This window comes from Fistularia commersonii, chromosome 8 (genome assembly GCF_037954325.1).
Source record: "Fistularia commersonii isolate RoL2024-O1a breed Wild chromosome 8, RoL_Fcom_v1.0, whole genome shotgun sequence".
In the NCBI taxonomy this organism is placed as follows: Eukaryota; Metazoa; Chordata; class Actinopteri; order Syngnathiformes; family Fistulariidae; genus Fistularia; species Fistularia commersonii.
The window spans coordinates 14,735,203-14,758,150 of NC_141291.1; the positions used below are offsets into that span (position 1 = coordinate 14,735,203).

Below are 22,948 nucleotides of genomic sequence, written 5' to 3' on the forward strand. Positions count from 1 at the left end.
AGAAACAAGGAATGGAAATTTTACAAAACTGAAACAGGAAAAAATGTTAAAACACAGACTAACAAAACCATGTTCTTCAAATCCACCACTCTGAAGAGAGTTCCTGCAGTACTGTATCCAAACACGTAAAACAAGTAAATTACACCTAAACTTAAGACTGTTCCGAACCAATTTTCGATTCTGGATCATTCATATGCCAAATTGGAAGGACATTGGAAAATTCAAATGCAGCTCCCAACACCTGATGTGTAAACCAATTCCCAGTTCATGCTTTAGACTTAGCAATTATATTGTTGTGAGCAGTCAGTGGACCTGCTCTATGCCTCTTGAAAATTGCTTAATTTCTTTCAAAGCTGCCACTGGCTGTTTAAAAGCAGAGAGATGTTGGATTTAGGCAGACTTTAAATTTGGGCTAAAACATCAGGTCGGGATTTTAACCTAACTTTGGGCCAACTACTGAGACAATACCAAATGCCTCAAATGTTAAGACTTCACTTGCTTAGAGACTTAGAGCTATTTGGCAGCCCAATGTGACAATATCCACTTGTTCTCACACATTAACTGTAAAGAAGATTCTATGCAGGTCACCGGATAGAATGTGTATTGGGGTTTCTGGGTAACTATTATTTACTTGCCTTCTGTCCTTGTTTCTTCAAAATACCAGCCAAAGAGAGTCACACGCCAGATGGCAAAATGATAAGTGTTTTTTTTTCAAGCACATATGCTTGAAACTTTATTTTAGGTCCTCTGAATGATCCATTTTATTAATGACAATTTACTAGTCAAAAGCTAGCAATTTTACAAGTAGAAAGACAAGAACTTTTAACATATTCATGAAAGTACAAAACATACATATATGACTATTTTTCATAGTATGGTGTGGAAAGATTATTAATGTTGCCTGTGTATGATCTAGTATCAGCTTAAAAATTGTGGCCTTGGCTATACTGGTTTATTGGATACATACATTACTGTCAACTGACACCGTCGCAGTTTTTTTTGTAAATGTTAAACCATTCTGCCTCCTCTAAGACTTTGCATTACAGCAGGTTTTTTTTGATTGTTTAAACTCAGAAGTGGATTCAGTTTGAATAATTATGCTGTGAAATCAAGACCAAAGATTGAAACCTATCAAGGTATTCAAATGATGTTTTTGGTTGTTGCCTTCTGTCAGGCCACTTTTCATAAGAATATTTTCTACTAGATATAATACAAAAGCATACAATCAAGATTTTACAAGAAGATTTCTGTAGGGTTTCGAGAATTGTGTAATCATTCTTCTTGATTCTGTGTGTCTTGTTATTGTTATTGGTACTCTTCCTCTTATTCTCTATCTCAGAAGTAGAAGTAGTAGCAGCTATTGAAAAATATGTTTATTGCTTTGGTCTTCTTAAATGTTCATTATCTATATCTATCTGCACATTACATTTTTGGTGATTTTTTTGATGAATATAAACTAATACAAACTATTATCAAATAAAAATCTAGTCATGCATCATCAATGCGTAAATTAATTATTTCCCTCCCTACAGCCACATTCAGTTTCCCAATCAGTTGCATAACAAATTAATTCCTGATAGAATATGAACCTGTTCTGTATTGTCTTGGTGTAAAGTAATTAGATTTTTACATAATATTTTATATAATTTTTATAACCACAACAATTAATCACTGTCATTGTGACTCCACTGTAGTAACCATTGGGAAAACAGTTAAACGTATTTTTTCTTGAAACCAAATTCAGATTTTTTTCCTTTCTTAATCAATTATCAGCAATAAACAAATTAAACAACAGTGACACAATTGTCAATATTCTTGTGCTAAGCATGCCCTCTCAGTAAGGGAGTGTAGGAGTCCAATGTCTGGTTTCATGTGGGAGTGGACTTTGTGTATACATATATACATGTGTATCTGTATATATGTATATACATGTATATATGCATGTGTATGGATGTGTGTGAGTACGTATGTGGGTTCATACTGCTTTATTAAACAGTAAAATCTCTCTCTCTCTCTCTCTCTCTCCCTCACACACACACACACACACACACACACACACACACACACACACACACACACACACACACACACACACACACACACACACACACACACACACACTCGCACACCTGCAATTATTGTTTCAGATGAATGGCCACCAATGGTTCTGGGAAGACAGCTGTCCATTGTCCTGAGACAACCCTTGGGTCAGGGCCAGCTTGTGTCAACTTCCGCTCTGGATATCTTCCATTTGTGGGCTGAAATCATTGTAAAACCATTCACAATCATTTATAAATTGCTCAGGAAAGACCATCACCTCAGAATCTTGCTCAAGGATGGGAGATAAAAGAGGTAATTTTGATCCTCTGAACGCTTTTTTTAATTATCTTTTTTTCTTATCACTGGAGCTACATATATCTTAAATGATCTCTGTCATGTTGCAATTTCATGGCAGGTCCTGTCATTCCATTCTTCGAAGACAACCCTATTTCCATTCTCCACCTGTGATTTCACCTCCATGTTTTCTGCCCCTTTCCTTGAAATCAAAAATTGCATTACATTATCTCTCTATTTATCTGCCTTTCCTAGTTAAGCTTACAAATAATGACAGAAAATGGCGAATCAGGAAAAATGAATGTTCGCTCCCTCAAATACTATCTTGACAGTCAAGTGTCAGTCATAAAATGAATATCACGGGCTGGTGATAGCCATAGTAGTTGAATGTTCTGTGACAGCAGAGCAGAATTAGCTGGGTATGACTGTGAATTTCTTATTATTATTTCATTTGTAATTTACCAATTTAAATTATTATTCCATTATGTCCATGAAAATGGAGGGGAGTAAATTGGCCCTTGCTTTTTGATGAGTGTCTGAAAAAACACAACAACTTTAAGAAGACAATTTGTATTGCATGAAGAACTGACACACAGAAAAAAAACATCTTATATTTTTAGAGGAGCATCTCCAAATTGATTGCAATATGTGGTTATCTCTGGATTTATATGTTTCCAATAATATGCTAACTCAGGGTCTCGCGTGACAAGAGGCACAAGAAAAAGAAAATGATTCTTTTACTTGCTCATTACTCCGTGGGGGTTATTGATGATGTGTGCTCAAATAAAACTTACTGGCTCAATATTTGTTCATATGTTCAACATTTTAAGGTAATCCGGCGATATATGAAAACTGAAAGAAAGAAAAATATATGTCATGCAAACAAACAAGGAAAAAAATGATTTCAGTTACAAAAACTCAAGATTAATAAATACATTGCAGAGTATTTGCACATATCTGTGAAGCCAGTTAGTATAGGTCCATGGCAGAGTAAAGCCCCTCATAAATAGATAATAATCTCCCTGTGATATATTATGTACCTAAGATATATAAATCAACTTACTATATACCATTATATCTGATTTCTCACTACAACACTTATTAAACCATCCAAGAGGAAATAATTAAGAGACTGCTGAGCTTAATACACACACAGCCACAATATAACAAATAATACAATGCACATATTAGTATGTTTGAAAACTCACAGCAACTAAGTATGGGAACCCTCACCTCCAAAGGTAAGATTGCATTGCAGTGCTTAAATCAGTTGCATGCGTGAAAGCAATGTGAAGTTCAGATGAAATGAAAATTAAATGGCTTTTACCAGCCTGTGTCCTCATCTTATGTTAGTGTTATCACTCAAACTCACAAAAGAGATTTCTCCAGGAGACTCAAAATAAGAGGAAATGAGCACCTTGAGGGGTTCTTCATGTGACTCACCTGAAATAAAACTTCCTTGCTGAATTCAATTCACAAAAGACATGCCGATGACACAGAAAAGTATGTAAAGAAAACAGCTCACATATTTTTGGGTGGATGGGAACCAGAGCACAATCTCCAAAGTATGGTGTATGAGTCATGTCATGCGTCCTACGTTAACAACATCATACCAAAACTCCACCCACTTTCCAGACCTTAAATGTAAACAGGTATGAATCATGGAAAAGCCATTCTACCCCACAACTTCACTACAACGTGCTTCATCCTCGAACTGAACAGCTGTTTATCACTGCAGTGATATGCCGAATTTGCTGTAATATGTAATATCAATATGTTGATTTCAGGCTCATGTTCAGATGAATATTCTTGACATTTGAGAGTTTTAAGATATAGAGATAGTGAGAAAATTGGCTTTGGTGATGAAAAAAACATTACATTAATTATGCCTTGTTTCCTTTTACTGGTCTGAACACAGTGTGTGTTGTTGCTATGGCAACACACACTTCTGCACGCTTACCCAGATGTTGCCATCCTGATGATACGGTTTCCAGTTCCTTCCCGTGTCGCTGTAGAGCATACGATATCGCGTTGTCCAGTCCGAGCTGCTATAGCGACCCTGCGTTGCTATGGCGCTCACCTGCTTCCTGGAACCAAAGTCCACCTGCAGCCACTGGTAATGGTCACTGTCTAAAGGAGACCATCCACCGGCACCTAGAAAACAGAAAATAATTGAATACATGAAAGGATCTCTTTTCAAAATGATGTAAAAATATCAATGTCATTCAGCACAAGGCTCTACCCCTCCACTGGATGGAAATGATCAATTAACTGTATTTATGTCTTGGGTGGCTCAGAATTAATCAGTTATATTGCTGTTTTTACAATCAATGTTGCACCTTCAAAAATAACAAAATTACTCTCAATTTTGCTGTCTGTCCAAATTACATGCACGTGTCTTATTCCCATTTTGATTTCATTTTGTTGTTTGTATTAAATGCTATATTAATCTTGATATTGTAGCAAATGTACCTGGCTGCTACAACTAATTAATTACCCCTCTGTGTTTAATAAAGTTAGTTATCGATCTGCGTTCTATTTAGGGCTGAAATATCATCCTCAATAGTTGTCATATCTTTTGTGTTGATCAACACACACACACACACACACACACACACACACACACACACACACACACACACACACACACACACACACACACACACACCAGAACCATCTCAACACTGTAAACCATTCAGAGAGATCCACAGGCCGGGGCATCAACCCCCTGAGCCTCTGGCCAATTATGTCTTCCATACATCCATCCCCTTCATCCCCTGCTTATCCGGAGTTGGGTTGCGGGGGCAGCAGCCGGAGCAGTGAGGCCCAGACCTCCCTCTCCCCCGCCACATGGTCATGCCCCTGGGGGGGACCCCAGGGTGTTCCCAGGCCATCATGGAGACATAGTCTCTGCAGCGTGTCCTGGGTCTTCCCCATGGTCTCCCCCAGATAGACATGCTTGGAACCCCCCCCGTGAGGCGTCTAGGAGGCATCCTGACCAGATGCCTGAGCCACCTCATCTGGCTCTTCTCTATGTGGAGGAGCAGTGGCTCTACTCTGAGCTCCTCCTGGATGACTGAACTTCTCACCCTATCTCTATGGGAGAGTCTGGCCACCCTGCGGAGGATACTCATTTTGGCCACTTGTATCCACAGTCTTGTTCTTTCTGTCGCTTCCCACAGCTCGTGACCATAGGTGAGGCTGGTAACGTAGATTGACCGGTAAATTGAGAGCTTTGTCATTTGGGTCAGCTCCCTCTTCACCACAAGACCCCGAGATACTCAAAGTCCTCCACCTCTTCCCTGACCTGGAGTGGCCATTCAACCAATTTCCGGTTGAGCATCGTGGTCTTTGATTTGGAGGTGGCGATGGTCATCCTGGCTGCATTGAAGAGCTTTTTGACTGCTTCAGGAACTTCAGCCCTGGAAAGAGGTGGATCCGCTCCAGAGTCCCCTGGCTCTGCTTCAAGGCGTTTCAACGGGGTTGAGGAGGTCTGGAAAGTACTCTGGCCACCGATCTACAATATCTAGAGTTGAGGTCAGCAGTGCCCCACTGCTGACCTCAACGGATGGTGGACCGGATGGTGGACCGGAATCTCCTCGACGCCCACTGGAAATCATTCTCCATCGTCTCCACAAACTCATCCCAAATCAAAGTTTTTTCCTCGGCAACCACAGAAGCTGCATGACACGTGGCGCTTATTTTACTCAATTAACTATTCAGATTCTAACTCGGATGGGCCCCTGGAATTATGTCCTATCTTTCCCCAAGGGACGTACAAAAAGTCTATGTTAGTACAACATTCCTGTTCAACCCAATTTTTGCCAAACAACATAGCAAGTCATCTCATTTGGACCAACACCCAATCCTGGACATTATGTACCAGAATCAACCCCAATGTCTTTTAGAATGGAAGAAGCCTCTCATTTGAGAGAAAAGTCAAGTCCAGTTGCCATGACAAGATTTGACAAAGACTATTATCATGCCGTATCTGCTTGTGCAATGTATGGTATCCCTGGCACAAGGTGAATTATCTTCAGTCACAGAAAAACGATGAGTAAAAATGATTGATGCTATGATGAAGCTCAGCAATGGAATAAATATAAAACTTGCACAAATGAGAAGCTGTAAGACTAAGCTTTTCTTCCGCTTTTGGGTTGTGGAGTGGTTTCTATGCCCGTTTTCCATAATCGCATAACAACAAACATTTCATTAGATACTTGAAAAATGTGAAGGTGAGACTTTTAAGTGTTACAAACCTTTCCACTCAAAGTGCAGCTGATCATCCCCTTGTTATGATTCAGCATTATTTGTTTTGTAAGTAAAACAGTACATACCGTCTTTCTTTTCTGACAAATAAGGAATCTCATTTGTGAATTACATCCAGTCTGTTACTCAAAAACAGTTATCCTTTTTAATGACAGGGCAACTCTGCCAGACAGGAGGAGAATCAGCATGGTACCATCGTAATGACATTTTACAAAGAGAATGTGTAGTTACAGGGTTATGGTCTGCCCTGTTATTAATGGTCAGACACTCTTCAAGACATAGACCTATGGCCTTGGTGAAGTTAACATTTTATTAACGGTTTTAAATATAGGATAAGAGCCAGGTTTCTATTGATGTTCCACAAGACTTACTCTTGTTCTGTGAAATATAACCATGAATGATAGATGATGAAAGCCATACTAAAGGCTGGAAAGTGTAATGGCAGGTGTATACATACTGTAGCTTTCTAGTCAGGGAAACACCCATGCGATGGTAAAACATCTGTTTAATGAGTAATAGCTGTTGTTGGCCACATCCACACCACACAAGCCTGCAATACAACTGACTGTTCCCGCCCAATTCCAGGTAAAAACCCCAAGAATTCATTGCACCCCAAAACACACCCACAAAATTCCCAGCAACCCTGAAATCACACAGAAAACAAGCATAAACATAAACCCCAACATTTGTGACTTGCTACAATATTATGCCATTTTCACGAAAGTAATGGGACCTGGGACTGTCTTAGTATGATTAATTCTTCTAATAATATGATTTATCTCTGGAAAACTACATCTGTGTGTTGCTGGAACCATGCTTATATTAACAAACAATGAATATGATGGCCATCTGTACCCAAGGGCAACGCCGTGTAGCCCGCAAAGGTTGTGGGGGTAATACTGTTGAACGTGACCGTTTTTTGTGCAATGGGGCTCCTGCAGCACGACATGCAGATAAACCCGCCAATTAAAGGTGACTGACCCCATCCCTCTGTCAACGGATCAGCTGGTTGATCACAAGGCGCCTTGTCTCCTTTTCTGTAAACTGACGTTTGTTTTCAGTGTCAGGCCCTCCTTGAGATGGATCTGATGGTGAATGTTTGTTTGCAATTTATTTCTGGGTTCTTCTTGCTGTTACAGCCCCGAATGCAGTCAGCATGGTTGCACAGCTGCAAGTACTAGTAAGAAGGCCTCATTGGTACAATACTGTGCATAAAGAAGAAAAAATATGTTTTTAACAGTGCTGTCATGGGAAGGTTTGGGGTATGTTGACATAGTTTACAAGCAGATTTTTTTGGGGGTGAAAATGTATATGTTAATATTAGGTCAAAAAGAAACTGAGTGAATAAGGGCCTTGCATGATCGTATATAGGAATTACTGTACATTGTACTGCACGCGGTATACAGATGTTATTCTTTTTTCCAAGATAACTGAGGAAAAAAACTGTTTGTTGCAAGATAACTGTTATCAAAAAACAGTAGCTAACACTTTGAGATCATGGATCTAAGAATGAGGGACTGGCTAATTTTGAGTGAATCAATTATTATGATTATAAAGAAAAGCAATGCACTTTAATGATGAATCAGCACAAAGATGACTGATTAAAGCCTATTAGGAAAAAGAAAACACCATTTGATGCAGCTACTCTGTTTTATAACCAGGAATTACATGATGTAGCAATTATTACAAACATCTGCTTAGTTGCATTGTAAGCTATTTTATAGATTAAACTGTCTGTCATTCCATGGCACCTTTTGAGTGCTATTTTTTAAAAAAGCACTGCTTAAAAGCCTGTCATCCCCAACACATTTGTCTTCATACTTCATACTTTTGCTCCCTTTATTTCCCCTTTCTTACACAATTAGTGCTACATTTCACACATTCATAGTGCACTTGATTAGGAGACAGAACACTGGGATGATTTTTTTTGTGAGCTTATGTGTCTCTCTTCTCACCTGTTGAACACAACAAAAATGTATGGTAATTTACAATGTAACAGTTCAAGAGTTGAAAGAGTGCACAGATGAGTGCTACTGAAATATTAAAGTGAAATTTTCCTTAGAGGAAAATTTGCAGTCTTTGAATGCTTATAAGACATTTCCTTTGCTATAGTCCAATGATTTCCCCTACAGATAGATCACTGTATCTATTTGTAGACTTCAATCGGTGTCAGTAACCTTCCTTGTGCTGGTTAAAGACCTCATGGCTGTGCTTTCATTGCCAAACAAACCCTTGTGCCTCAGAAAATCTTTTCACCTTTCACATCCCCAGGTGTTGAACTGACACAGGACTAAGCCTCCCCTGGACATCAGAGGTTAAATGAGCCTTAGGCTAAATGTAGAAACAGAAGAGCCAGGTAAATGGGGGCAGATGGGAAAAAGAAAAAAAAATGGAAAGAAAGCAATGACATCATTTTATCTGACATTTTAAATTAGAGCAAAACATTGGCAATGTAGTGGTTTTGTATGTGGGTTACTATGCTGTTCGACAACTTTCAAAGATGTGAAATTCATAAGGGATTGTGTAAGCTGAGCCACAGTTACACATTAGCATAACATTGTTTCACACAGTGTCTCACACACACACACACACACACACACACACACACACTCACACCCACAGATACATAAACACAAAATGCCAAGATGGTGAACACAATTGCAACTGTGAAATGATTATCAGTAAGAGTGGGTGGTGGATGGACTGCAAACTGGCCATGTCATGCCCGTCGTCTTTGATACTCTGTGATGGATTTTTTGTAAAGGACACGTACAGATAAGAAAGTGACAGGTTGAAAGCACAAGTGACGGAGAGTGACTGATTTAAAAACCAACAGAGAAAGCGGGACAGAGTGAGAAAAAAAGGAGATACAAAGATCAGAAAAGTCCAAGAGAGCAGGAGAAGAGCATTAAGCATAGTGGAAGAGGCATGAGAGATGATAGTCATATGATAAAATAGAGAGTGAGGTGGTTTGTGATGTATCTCCCCCTTGACAAAAATCCTATATCTTATCCAATTACAGAGCCATTACACTCCAGCCCCGGCCTTGACAGATAACCAGGCCTGTATCAGTAGAAACGTCAATACCTCAAAAACCCGCTGCAGCAAAGCCATTCCCCCGGGGCGATAAAACACTATCAAAGGGGGCTGGAGCGGGGAAGGAGCAAGGAATGAGGGTGAAAAACTTGTGGTAGGGGTGGGGTATAAGTGATAAGTAAACAGACAGTAGAAAATAAAGATAAAGAAGGCAACTGTAGTGACTAAGGGGAGTGTGATGTTTTAAAGAAGATCGGCGGAAAGAGTGTTGGTAAATATGGATAGAAGGTGGGTGGTGGTTTGGATGGGTGGCTGAAGGGAAGCAAAAAATGGAAATAAGGCAAGGGAACAGAGATGGATGACAAGGGCAAAAGATGGAGTGACCAAAGGGGATTTTATGGCTTCGGTACTGGAGAGACCACAGATGAGATAGCAAGTAGATGAAAGAAAGACAGACAGAAAGAGCAAAGTAGTTATGGAAAAGGAGGTGATAGACGAGGCCAAAAGTGAGAAGAGGTGGAGGAAAAGAGCAGGGTGTGGGGTGGAGAATGGGGGCGTGGAGCACTCTGGGGTAGGATATATAAAATGAACCCATTCAACGGTAGTGAGGGGGTACCATCAACTCGGCTGCCAGTGGGTTCAAATGACATGGAACAGAAAGCAAAGATTGGAAAAGTTATAGGTAGAGTTCAGGACAATGGAGGAGACAGAGACAGAGCAGAGTAATATATGGAGCCATTACTGAGCATTCCTCCATCACAGACTTGCACTGAACAGAAGTATATACGGAGAACTGCTACAGGATTTTAATGTGAGTTCACTGAAAGTTGAGCGAGGACATGTGCATTTGTCTTGAAGTGTACTGGGGTTGGGGTGTACTAAGGACTCCTGCAATATTTGATGAGGAATACAACATTATTTAAATGCAGAATTACAGTTTGCCTCATTTCTAGCATTCATTTTTCTGTTGTGAAAAAATAAAATCTTTTAAATCAAACACCAATTTCCTTCATATATGACACACTCGTCTCTGCCACCAGAACATTCTCAACCAATCCCTCTTCCTGCTGTTTTATGATATGGTCTAATCTTGTAATCATACATTTTCATATATATGTTTCAGACTTCATATGCATACATAATTTTTCACCTGAATCGGATCTAAAACAACCGTCAGTCGCAAAAAGGATGAATCTATATGATAATGACAATAGTCACTGTAATGTCTGTGTTACAACCAAAGAAAACAGTGAACGTGTGATGGAAGATGTGGTTCTGTAGAGGCTTTTGGAAACAATCAGTTTCATTTCCTCCTCATCTGTGCTGTCAGTATAATACTCGAGTGCCCGATTACTTGTTTTTCTCTGTTTGCTTACATCTTTTAATGGGTCAGTTACCCAACCTTCAGCTTCTTTATGGGTGAAAGTAAGAAAGAGTTTGCAATTAACAGATAGGAGTCTTTCAGGGGTATGCAGGCCATTATAAGAATCTGATTAGAAGTGGACAACACAACCAATAGTGCTACAGAGATCAGATTATTCAGACATCATATTCATTTGATATGTTGGCCCCATGTGACCATATCGGGTGTTGTAAATCCATTGCATCATGGGCCATAGTTGCCTGACCACCTTTCTCGAAGCATAATTAGATACATGATAATATTTGCATAAAAACAAACATATACATACACACACACACACACACATAAATATGTATATATACATATATAAATACACACACACACAGGTATTTATATATTTATATACACACACATATATAAACACACATATATATAAACACATGTATATGTACACAAACACACATTTATATGTATATACACACATACACACACACATATATATATATATATATATGCATATATATACACACACATATAAACAGACACACACACACACACACATATATATTTATATTGTGTGTGTATCTCTATATATATTACATTAAAGTTAGTCATTCATTTCGCAGACGTTTTTATCCAAAGCGACTTACAAAAAAAACATGTATAACATATATGTAACATGTATGTTATACATGTAACATATATATTTATACATACACAGACAAACATATCACATATACATATACATGTGTGTACAAACAAACACACACACACACACACACACACACACACGCACACACACACACACACATTTAATTGTCTGTTGATATGATCAATACATCCAGGTTTGTCCCTATTAATCAATAAACAAGGACATGAAGGATTAGAAATAGATAAATAAAAGATGATTACATTTAATACTGCGATTGGAAATAGCAGCGTTTATACATGTATAGATAGGAGAAGTGCATTCAATACTGTTTGTGTGTCATATGACAACTCAGTTTACATCGCAATCTCTGCAATATTATATTACTATGAACAGTGTTTAATTGCCTCAAAGATAAGGGTTGATAAACATTGGAACATGTTTTCTATATCTAAACACAAGAAATGCTTCCTGATTATGTCTTGAGAGAAATTGATAATTTGTGATAATTTCAAAAGGCTCAGATGTGGAAAAATACATATGAATGCCTTTGGAAGTCAAGGACAGCCAGAATGATTAATAAGTAACATCTGTTCCAACTATATATATTTTCAAATGAAAGACTTGATATGATTTTATGCCGACTTGCATTTGACCTGGGTGATCCCATTGACTCAAATGGGATCTCTTTACAAAATTAAGATCAAAAACAACATTAATATCTTAACCCCATTTTCAAATCCCACTGTTAACAAAATAAGTAAGCGCAGAGAAAAAACACAAGCAAATCTACCAATTGGTTTGAAATGGGGCCAATATAGTCAATGTGACTTCATTTGCATAATCTGCTTTGTGCTTAGTATTTTAATGGCTTTACCTTTTCAATCTTGCCGATCAGACAAAACCATTCCTGTCATAACATAATTGATTGGTACGTTTTAATAAGCTTTGTTCGTGTTGTCATGGGTTTTTAAAATGAGGCCAAACGCCAACTGAGCTTTGGTGTCAGACAAAAAAGGGGGAACTGATTAGAACTGATGCTTTGATCCCATCTTGAATCGCAAATCGCAACTGTCCAATTTCTGGAATTTATATGACTTGAGTATTCACTAGCTGTTGTGTTTCATTTTTTTATGGTGTGAAAGACTGAAGGGTCTACAGAGATAAAGTCCCACAAAGATATTAGCATTACTCATGACATTTCAAAACAGTTTAAATTCTAATATCAGATGCTGGGTATACATTTTATTATCACAAAAATTTGACTTAGCCGATGAAAGATGCCCCGAAACACTTTCCAATCAATGTTCTTTCAAAAGCTGCCACTGAAAAGCGCAGACACAACTTTAGAACTGAAGGCATTTCCTTTCTTTTCCACAGCAAATCAACCTTCTCCATCTAACCCTATTCTCTGTATCCTCCTCTCTCACACCAACTACCTTCATATCCTCTCTCACTACGTCCTAAATCTTCTTTGGTCTGCCTCTAGACCTCCAGCCTGGCAGCTCCAATTCCAGCATCTGTCTACCAATATTCACTATCCCTCCTCTGTACATGACTGAACCATCTCAGTCTGGTTTCTCTGACCTTCTCTCCAAAACATCTAACATGTGGTGTTCCTCTGATGGACTCATTCCTGATCGTATCCATCCTGGTCACTCCCAAAGAGAACCTTAGCATCTTGATCTCTGCAACCTTTAGATCTGCCTCCTGTCTTTTTGTCATTGGAGCTGTTTTTAGGCCATACAGCATCACTGGTCTCACCTCTGTCTTGTGCACCTTTCCTTTCATTCTGGCTGATAGTCTTTTATCACATTACTCCTGACACTTTTCTCCGACCATTCCAACCTGCTTGAACATGTCACTTCACCTCTTTTCCACAATCTCTGCTGCTCTGGACTGTTGATGCCAATCAACTGAAATCCTCCAACTTCTTGATCTCCACTCCCTGTTGTCTCACTGTTCCACCCTGGTTCCTCTTATTCACACACATATACTCTGTCTTGCTGTGACTAACTTTCATTCCATTCCTTTCAAGCGGATACCTCCACCTCTATAGATTTTCCTAAACCTGTTCTATGATCTCACTATAAAAAAAGACAATGTCATCTGCAAACATCATGGTCCATCATGGACAGTAAAACATGCTAACTTATTCACTTGTCAGAACTATTTTTACCATCCATCCATCCATCCATCCATCCATCCATCCATCCATCTTCTACTACTTATCCAAAGTTAGGTCACAGGGCAGCAGCCGGAGCAGAGAGGCCCAAACTTCCCTCTCCCCAGCAACATGGGCCAGCTCTTTCGTTGGGGATCCCATGGCATTCCCATGGAAGTCCAATAATAAAATACTGCCCGGGCTTAGATCTGGGGGACCGTTCCTCCTAATCACGCCCATGTAAGCGCTGAAGTCTCCCAGTAGAATGAGGGAGTCCTGAGTAAGAGCGCTCTCTAGCAGCCCCTCAAGAACTGCTTTTAGGTCTATAGCCTCAAAACAACAGTCAGAACTCGTCCCAATACCTGAAGGTGGAGGGAGATTATCCTCTCGTTCATCGGGTTGAACCCCAATATGCAGGTGCCAAGTCAGGGGGGAATCAACACGCCTCTCACTGGGCAACTCAAGAGTAAAAAAGTCCAGCCCCCCCCAAGAGGCCTGGTTCCAGACCATGCTGTGCGTGGAGATGAGTCCAACTAAATTTAGTTGGAATCTCTCAGCTTTGCACACCACCTTAGGTTCTTTTCCCACCAGAGAGGTTATGTAGTCCTTTGAGACAGCTTCTGTAGCTGAGGGTCGGACTGCCAAGGTCCCCCACTCTGGCCATCGCCCAGCTCACACTGCAACTGACAACCTTGGCTCTTTCTATGGCTGGTGAGCCCCGTCGAAGAGGCACCCATTCATCCCTTCGGTCTTCTGCCCGACTTCTGCCCATGGGTGCAGGCCTGGCCACCAGGCACTCGCCATTGAGCCCCGCTCCTCGTCCTGATTCAGGTGAAAACTGGGTCCAAATCCTTAAGTAACCATGAATGGTCTTCTGAGCTTTGTCTGGTCCTTCACCTGGGACATGTTTGCCTTGGGTAAAGCCCCTGACAGAACAACTCCCAGGATCACCGGGATGCGCAAACCCCTCCACTACGATTAGGTGGCAGCTTTTACTTGCCAAGAGCTTTTTTTTACTTGCCAAGTATTTTTCAGGTAGGAACATTTTATATTTTGCACACTTTTTTTAGAAATATACTAAAAATATACAAATAAATACTAAGAAAAATAGATTCACATACAGCCCAGATGGTTGATGGCTGTTACTTAAACACATGGATGCTGCAAAAGGCAAAAGTAGTGGGAGTAGCACAAAAAATAATCTCCATCTCCAAAAAATAATTTGGAGATGGGTAAGAACGGCGGGAGGACAGGAGGTTAGATAGACTGAGCCAACAAGAGCATCAGGGATTGAAAAAAGGAGGGGAAATGGGTGGAGAAAGAGGAGGGGAGGAGCGTCAGGGGACTGCTGTCACCATACTCTCGCCTGTCACACTCACAGATGTTCAGGGAAGAGAGAAGGAGGAGCAGAAGGAGGCTGGGGGAGAACCAGGGAAGGTCATTGAAACTGCTGAAAAAAAAAACAAGGGGAATGATAAGATTTCCTCTGGATAAAAGAGAAGTAAAGGCAAAGAGCAAGAAAATTAATTCCCCATGCATATTAAACCAAACATAATTTAAGGCTATGTAATAATTAATACACTTGAATGATCATGAAAAATAATGTATTTATAATCAATTAACAGTAAATTATAGTGACAGACTACGGAGAAGGAGACGATTCTGATAATGGAAAGTTTCACTTTTTACTTTTATAAAGACAAAAAGATTGAATAAGAAGACCTTTGTTTACTTCTTCCCTTACTGTTTTGTCCCTGTATTTCTTGTTATTTTAAAAGATCTTAACATGTAATTTATATAATAACAACACAATGACTTGGTTCTCCGAGGTTACACTTTGCTGAAAATGTTTTTGGTGGCTTTTATTAATTGCCCCTGCAGATAGAGAATGTTCCATGTGGCAGCATCTGTCAGAAAGACACATTTCCGTGAAGATAGAATTTCTTGCTAATTTGTTCAAAACTCCATTATTTCCAAGAAGAAATCATGACTAAAATTCAGAACAAACTACATTGTCATTGTTTATCATACTTAAAATTTGAATAGTATATGGACAGGGCATTTTCGAATCACAGATTTTGATTACGGCACATTTATCCCCTTATTCTTTTCTAGGAATGACGTTGCATGACGCTGATTGTTATTTCTTTTGCAAAACTTGCTTTTCACCCTACCCCTGACAAAATGGGAACAATATTCTACCAAAAATAAAGCTATCCCAATTTGATGTCCCTCACAAGTGGTAATCAGACAAAACTTAATCCATCCAGCCATTCTCTTTGGAGATATAATGGACTCTTAAAATATGGCAGGATCTATGATTACCGGATCTGTTGTTAAAGAATCACAAGTGATATCTCTCATAACTGTGATAGCATATAATTGGATAATGGAAAATAACAGATAAATTACATTTGTAAATTGGGTGATGTGTTGAGACATTTTAGTTTGTATTATTTACTTGAACAACCACCATCATTAGATACAGTGTTCCCTTCTCACATTGCAATTGTATAGTTTTTGCGATGATCTGATCAATCATCTCCAGGAGCCATCATAATAAAAGTCTAATGAAACTTGAGAAGAAACTATAGATATACTGAAATCAGTATGCTGACAAAGAAGGCATGTAACAAGGTAAGTTAAATGTACTTTGAGATCAATTTAAAAAAAAAAAAATTATGTCAACAAACATTATTTTTGAATCTTAAAAATCACTTTTCGCAGTGTTCACAGAAGCTTTAGCTATGTGTCATTAGCTAAGATCACAAGTGATTTTATACAAACTCCCTCTGGTTTCTTTGAACTGGAATCAAAGAGTGTTCCACCACCTCAGCGAGTCTCACTGCGTTCCCCCCCTCCCGCCTCCCTTCTCTGTTGTTCCCTTTGAGACACAAATGACTCACCTGACCCAACAAGCCACAGGGCAGTTGAGAGTGAATTTTGAAAGGATCAATGCAGTACAGCATGCAAGTGGTGCAAAGCAAGTTCAACTCTTCAAAACTGGAAAAGGGTGCCATTTATTGACATGTTCATCTGGGATAGACAAATCCCCCTGACAGTAATATTTGAAATGTTAAGGCGTAGCAAAAGTCACACCTTCAGTTGGTTCAGCTGGTGTATACTCTGTTCAAGGAACCATATTGAAGTTTTTGAAATGAAACCAAATTCTTAACTGACTAAAATGACTCCACTGGGACAAGTGTTTGTACTACTTTATCTTTTTTTTAATAACTTCAGACGGGCGATTATTCAGAATGTCTTCCAAAAAACCTGTGAGCCAGTTATTGGGGTTAGTCATGAAGCTAAATCAATGTATGTAGATATTTTGCTTTAAATTTAGATATTGTTTAGCCATGGGGGAGGATTTTTCTGCCAAGGAGGCAGATGATGGAGAAGACACTGTACTCACTGGATGTATTACATGTATCATTTTGACATGTTAAGTGTTTCTCCATTCTGCTTTTTTCCAAATTTATTCATATTATTTATTTGTGTCTTTGGCTTTATTTGTGTCCAGACTAGAATACTGCCCTTTCTGCAAGTTGTTCTTACAATTTCTGGCCATTGTGTCATCACATGAAAATGTAGGTTCTCATTTGCATAAAAAAGGTAGGATTATTGAGCAGCTCGGTTGTGAGCATAGCCAGCACTTGGTCTTTTTTTATTTTTTTATTTTATTAATTTTTTACTGTAAATATTGTACATGTAGGTGACCTTTGCTGAAACAAATGGAGACCTTTGGCTAATGCTGGTCTGCCAGTGGATAACCTGTGTAAACATTGTGATAAATATTGAAGAGGGAAGACAGTAATGATTATGACAGAAATTGTCATGAAAAAAAATGGAGAAAGAATGAGATGCATTGCAGATGGCACATAAAGAAATGAGATTCATTCAAAAAGGATATATCCCACAATACTCTCATCCCTATGGTTCTCTCAACCTGGCTGGTGGCTTTGTAAGGGTTTGTGTACATAAGAGTGCAAAAAAGTTTTTCAAAACTTTCAGTGCAATGAATTGTATTAATAATCCACCACACTTCCAGCACCCAAGTGCATATGCAAAAGTGTCTTTATCAAATTTGCCACTTCTAAAACCAAAAGCACATTAATACATAGTGTAACATCTTAATTAATTAAGATGCTAGGCTCCCTGAAAAGGCGGCAGAGAGTCAACAGCTGGTTAGCCCTCTGCCAGTACTTCATCTTTCTGTCATGGAGCAAAGGGAATGGATGGAGACAAAGTAATTTAATTAGGAGCGGACTGCTATTATCGATGGATGACTGCAATGGCTGGAGACATCAAACAACTTTGCAAAATGACAGAGAATGAAAAGCAAGGCCCAGAAGAGGAGAGGGAAACTTGCTAATTGTGTAGCAAGTCACACCATAGCTGTACTTTGGGGTTGGACTCCATTTGAATGAGGAGGGATACAATCCAAATTTTAAAACTTGGAAAAGTCAGAATGTGTGACAGGGAAAAAGTAGATAATGAGGTCTAGTAAGAAACATAGGGGGCTGGCAGAAAAAAAAGAGTTGGATTGCTAATATAACCATAGCTAAAAAAGCGAATATGGAGGAAAACTTAGATGGAAAAAGCAAAACTGGGAACAAGGATGTGATGGAGGCAGAGAGAGAAAAGATGACAGAGAAGAAGAGAAAAGAAAATGGAATATAGGGATCAGTGGCTGCGTGTTTGTGATTAGTGGCCTAATCTTATGCATAGCCACGTTTGCAATCCAAAGCAATACGGCACATACATGCTCAGATGCACGCACGTCTATGGAGATACTCTAACACATACACTCGCAGTCATAAAGTCTTGATCATACCCCCGATCAGTATGTGTCAGGGAGAAAGACAATTGTCACATTTCATGAAATCAAATTCGTGACTCCGTGCAAGAAAGCTAGTACACCCACACAACCACACACACCCACACACACCCACACCCACCCACACACACACACACACACACACCCATCCACTCACTCACCCACCCACACCCACACACACACACACACACACACACACACACACACGCAGAGAAAAAAGCTTCATTGTTCTCTCCGTATGCTTGACTCCAAAACCCAAATTAGTTTTCCCTGACTTAAGCTTTTGGGAACTGGCATGCATTTATGTTGTGTTTCAGTTCTTCTGAGCATTCAGAGTGTTTTACAACAAAGAAATGTTTAGAGAGTGTGAGCAGAGGCTGCTATGGAAGGTGCCAACTTGTTGCCCATCCACACAAATGATGAAGGCTTCAAGCGCTGTCAAGGGGTTAAAAGTCTTGTTCAAGCGCACAAACCCTAACCAGAGGGATCAAACAAGTAGCCCTTTAATTACTCCATTTCCTGTGGCACTAATGTCCTATTCCGTATCGATGGCAGTTTCTGTGCTGTCAGCAATGATGTGATTCAGCTAAATTTGAATGAAGTTTTAGGCAATTAAAGGCTAGCTTGTTTGGAAAGCACTTTTTTCTCAACCAGATTAATGTGATGCCTTGTAAGCATTGCTGTACGTCTGTCATCAAGAGACAGAGATGGAACCTCTGTTTTTATTCTACGACAACCATTTATTACTTATTCTAAATTCCACCTCTGTCATACAGGGCAACCTATAGAACAAAACAAATTTACGTTGCCTAGATGTGGCAGAGAATGAGATTGAACTCCATATCTCTTTATCTCTCCATTTTTGGATGCACAAGGTGATGCTAGTTGATTATCACTATGACATAAATGCCAAGTACATACTCAGCTCACAACCATACAATACAATTTGAAAAAAGGCGAAGGGTCTGGCTGTTTGTCCAATCAAACAACAAACAAGCTCTGAGACACAGAAAAAGGCAGTGAGATAATGATACAATCTGCCATAAAGCCTTTCTATTTAAGGGGACCACGTGTAAGAAAAAAAACAAAACACTTTTGATCAAAATGTTGAGCTTGGTCACATTATAATAGGCTATCTTTATATACAAGGTAAATATTATATATCAAATGCACTTGTATGAAATGCACTCATACCAAACATAAAGAGAGGATATCAGTGGTCCCAAAGATGCCAATGCTCAGATGCCCGTGACTGCCTAAGATGAAGATAAGGCTCCCTCTGAATGAGCCTGAATTTAAGCTGCAACATGGGCCGGATTTTCCAAGCGCAAACAGCAAATACTGTGTTGCACTGAATGTATATTTAATCACATCACAACTGGCATCAAACTATTTCAAAGTCACAGCGATCTGCATGCCTCTGTAACCCATGGGCAGCTGTTGTGCCTGATGTGTGCAAACATCCCGAGATACACCGGTCGGATATTTTGAAATGCCTCATCTGCATCTGTTAGACAGAAAAACATTCCCGGGGGGGTAGCACCTCCTGAATGAAGGGTGCTATCCACTCCAACTCAGATACAGCATTGAAATATATTCACTGCGTAAAAACAACCAAAGCTGATGTAACTACGAAGAGCACTATTCAAAAAAAAAAAAAAAAAAAAAAACAGCACAGAGTGATATACAACTCATCAGATAGATCTACTGCCAGGGATAATCAGAAAGGTTTTTGTCATTAGATTCCTTTTAGGATGTGCACTATCGGTTCTCTCTCTCCACACTTAAAGGCAAGATGAAAAAGTCTGCAATGTAAACAACAGATGGAGTGAAATCACCATCCAGCAGTTGCAGAAGACTTATTTTGAAAGGCAAAGGACACAATGTTTCATAAAAGCTTCTCTCTCTCTTCACAATGACACAGAAAAATCAACATGCTGAAGTAAAGGGGCCTTTTGGATGGGCAATTGGATGGAAGATCAGATTTTTTCCTTCCTTTTTCCTTTTTTCCTTTCCAACACGGAGGGGAAAGTTCATGCCAGGGCCAGATGAGGTGGCAGTAGATTGCCACAACAAGATGAAGTGGCAACTGAATGCTTGCTTTCTTAGTGGACACCTTTTCTCTCTGAAATACTGAGTTGGACTTTTTCAGTATTGTCTCCTTTCATGACCAGCCTCTCCAGCTGCTTCTGTCTGTGAATAGTGACAATAGGCAAACAACTGTCCAAGTAATTCGATAACAATATATTTTTTATTACAATGTCTGACATGTGAAGGAGGCCATCCATGTTAATCTGGCTATCTTTGACTGTCAGAGTACAGATTGAGCAAAATCAGTACCATCGTGAAGGCCAGGGCAGCTGTCATAAATTGTAAATGTCAACAGCTACTTTTGGAGAACTTCACTGGGTAGAAGCATGAAGGACACAGAAGAGGGCAGTTGTTTGTGGTGCAGAAAAGTGAGGCGTATGTTAGGAAATGGTCTTCTGAAAATAGTTGCTTGAGAACTCAAAATAGGTTTCAGGCTCCGATAGTGAGATGGCTGACTTGCATGATAAGTCTGTGGATAAGGTTTCTACCCTGTTTAGGCACCAAAAAAGTAAACTTAAACCCAAATCTCTACCTAAATAGAAAACCCTGAATGTGCAGAAAGCCAGCTGGGTTTGGACTATCCTTCCCTTAGCAGTGGTGGGATAAACCTTGCAGGGGTCTTGGGGGCAAAAGAAGCAGGATTCAGCTAGTCAAGTGCCAAAAAAGGAGATTAACCCCTTGGACAACTTGTAATACCAGAAAGCTTCTGCTGATGACAAGACAAAGCTTTGGACATGATTACACTGCATAGGTGTGAAGGTGTAGTGGAAAAGCCTGGCATTGAATGTGTGAATCTGTTTCTGCACTTTTTCTACCGCCAGGATAAAGTAATCCACTAAATGTACTTTATTCACCATAAATGACTGTGTTTCCACAGGAAGTTAAAGTTAACAAGTAAACACAGCAGTTGGTTTTTAATCATAATTGTTAAGAATAATAACATATTCTACATGCCGTGTCACAAGATAATTGCAAAGAATTTCTTATTTATATTCATTCTACTATCGCGTATTTGCATGTTACTCTTCATTTCTTTCCTGTCATATTTCTGTCTACTTGGTTGGTTGCATTTATTAAAGAAGGGGCTGTCCTTTCCTTGGCTCAGCATGTGCTTTGTTGGTAAACATTAAACATTCCAGATTACCTAGCCTTTATTTGCTAGGTCTGGGCTCTAAGCTGTAATGTGACTATATTAGATGGAACAATATGAATTATTAATTGCATAAACAAAGGTGAAATTCCCTGTCCCTCTGCTGTCGACTGATGTGGAAATGAGCTTCAGTCTGAGTCACTCAGATAATGACTGTAGCATAGTGGGAGGAGAAAAGAGGAAAGGGGAAACATGGGGTGAGGTAAGAAGGAATACAGAAGGACAAAAGCCAGTGGAAGGAAGTTGAGTAGGACTTTGAACCATGTCATCATGTGATTGTTCTTGTAGTACCAGTTTCTTACTGCCAAATATATAGGAACATATAACAAAATACTATATAAAGTGTTGTGTGTATTTATAGCATCCATATGTGATGCAATTTATTTTGTGTCTTTGAGTTAGTGTTACCTCCTCTCCGGTTGAGCTTGGCATATCCAGGAGCATATCCGTTCGAGAAGACAGATGAGCTAGTGAAGGCTGTGTGAGGCAAGGAGGAGGCCAAAGCTTCATCACACTTGGCTGTAGAAAGAGAGAGAATTTAGTGAGCAAAGCAGGGACAGACAGAAAAATATAGCTGATCAACATATAAACGGCAGAGAAACAGTAGAAACTGTAAAATAAATAAACAAAAAAAAGAAAGAAAAGGAAAAAAAATAAGATATGATTACAGAGTATATGAATCATTGCACTACACGTTTGATAGACAAGTTTTAAGTACATAATTGCAGGTCCACAGTGCAGTTACTAAGTCCCTTTTAAGTCACAGCAGTGACCATTGGCCAGTAAAACAGGTAGTTAAGTAGGGTGGCATGAAATAAGCCCAATCACCTCCCGCTGAGAGAATTTCATGCTTGCTTTTTCTCTTTGCATTGCCATACTGCTGCGCTAAATCATGTCACTGAGGCTCCATCTGGTGCGACGCAGCAGCTGATTTTGACCATGCGAAAAACAAAGTTGTGAAAAACACACCAACAAGTCTCAATGTGTTGATGGCTGATTCCCAATGATAATGATGACAGAGACACTGGAGATTAAGAAGGAAGCAGGAATAGGGA

The 22,948-nt window shown here is 39.4% G+C and overlaps 1 protein-coding gene across 3 annotated transcripts in view; it reads right to left on the minus strand.

Annotated features, from left to right (window-relative positions):
- cntnap2a (contactin associated protein 2a) overlaps window positions 1-22,948 on the minus strand; it is a 325,051-nt gene that overhangs the window by 179,315 nt on the left and 122,788 nt on the right. For all 3 annotated transcript variants that reach the window (XM_086151351.1, XM_086151349.1, XM_086151350.1), the window contains 2 exons: window positions 22,302-22,412; window positions 4,295-4,488 (listed from right to left, as the gene is read on the minus strand). In XM_086151351.1, coding sequence (XP_086007477.1) covers window positions 4,295-4,488; window positions 22,302-22,412 — 305 coding nt within the window. The remainder of the gene's footprint in view (window positions 1-4,294; window positions 4,489-22,301; window positions 22,413-22,948) is intronic.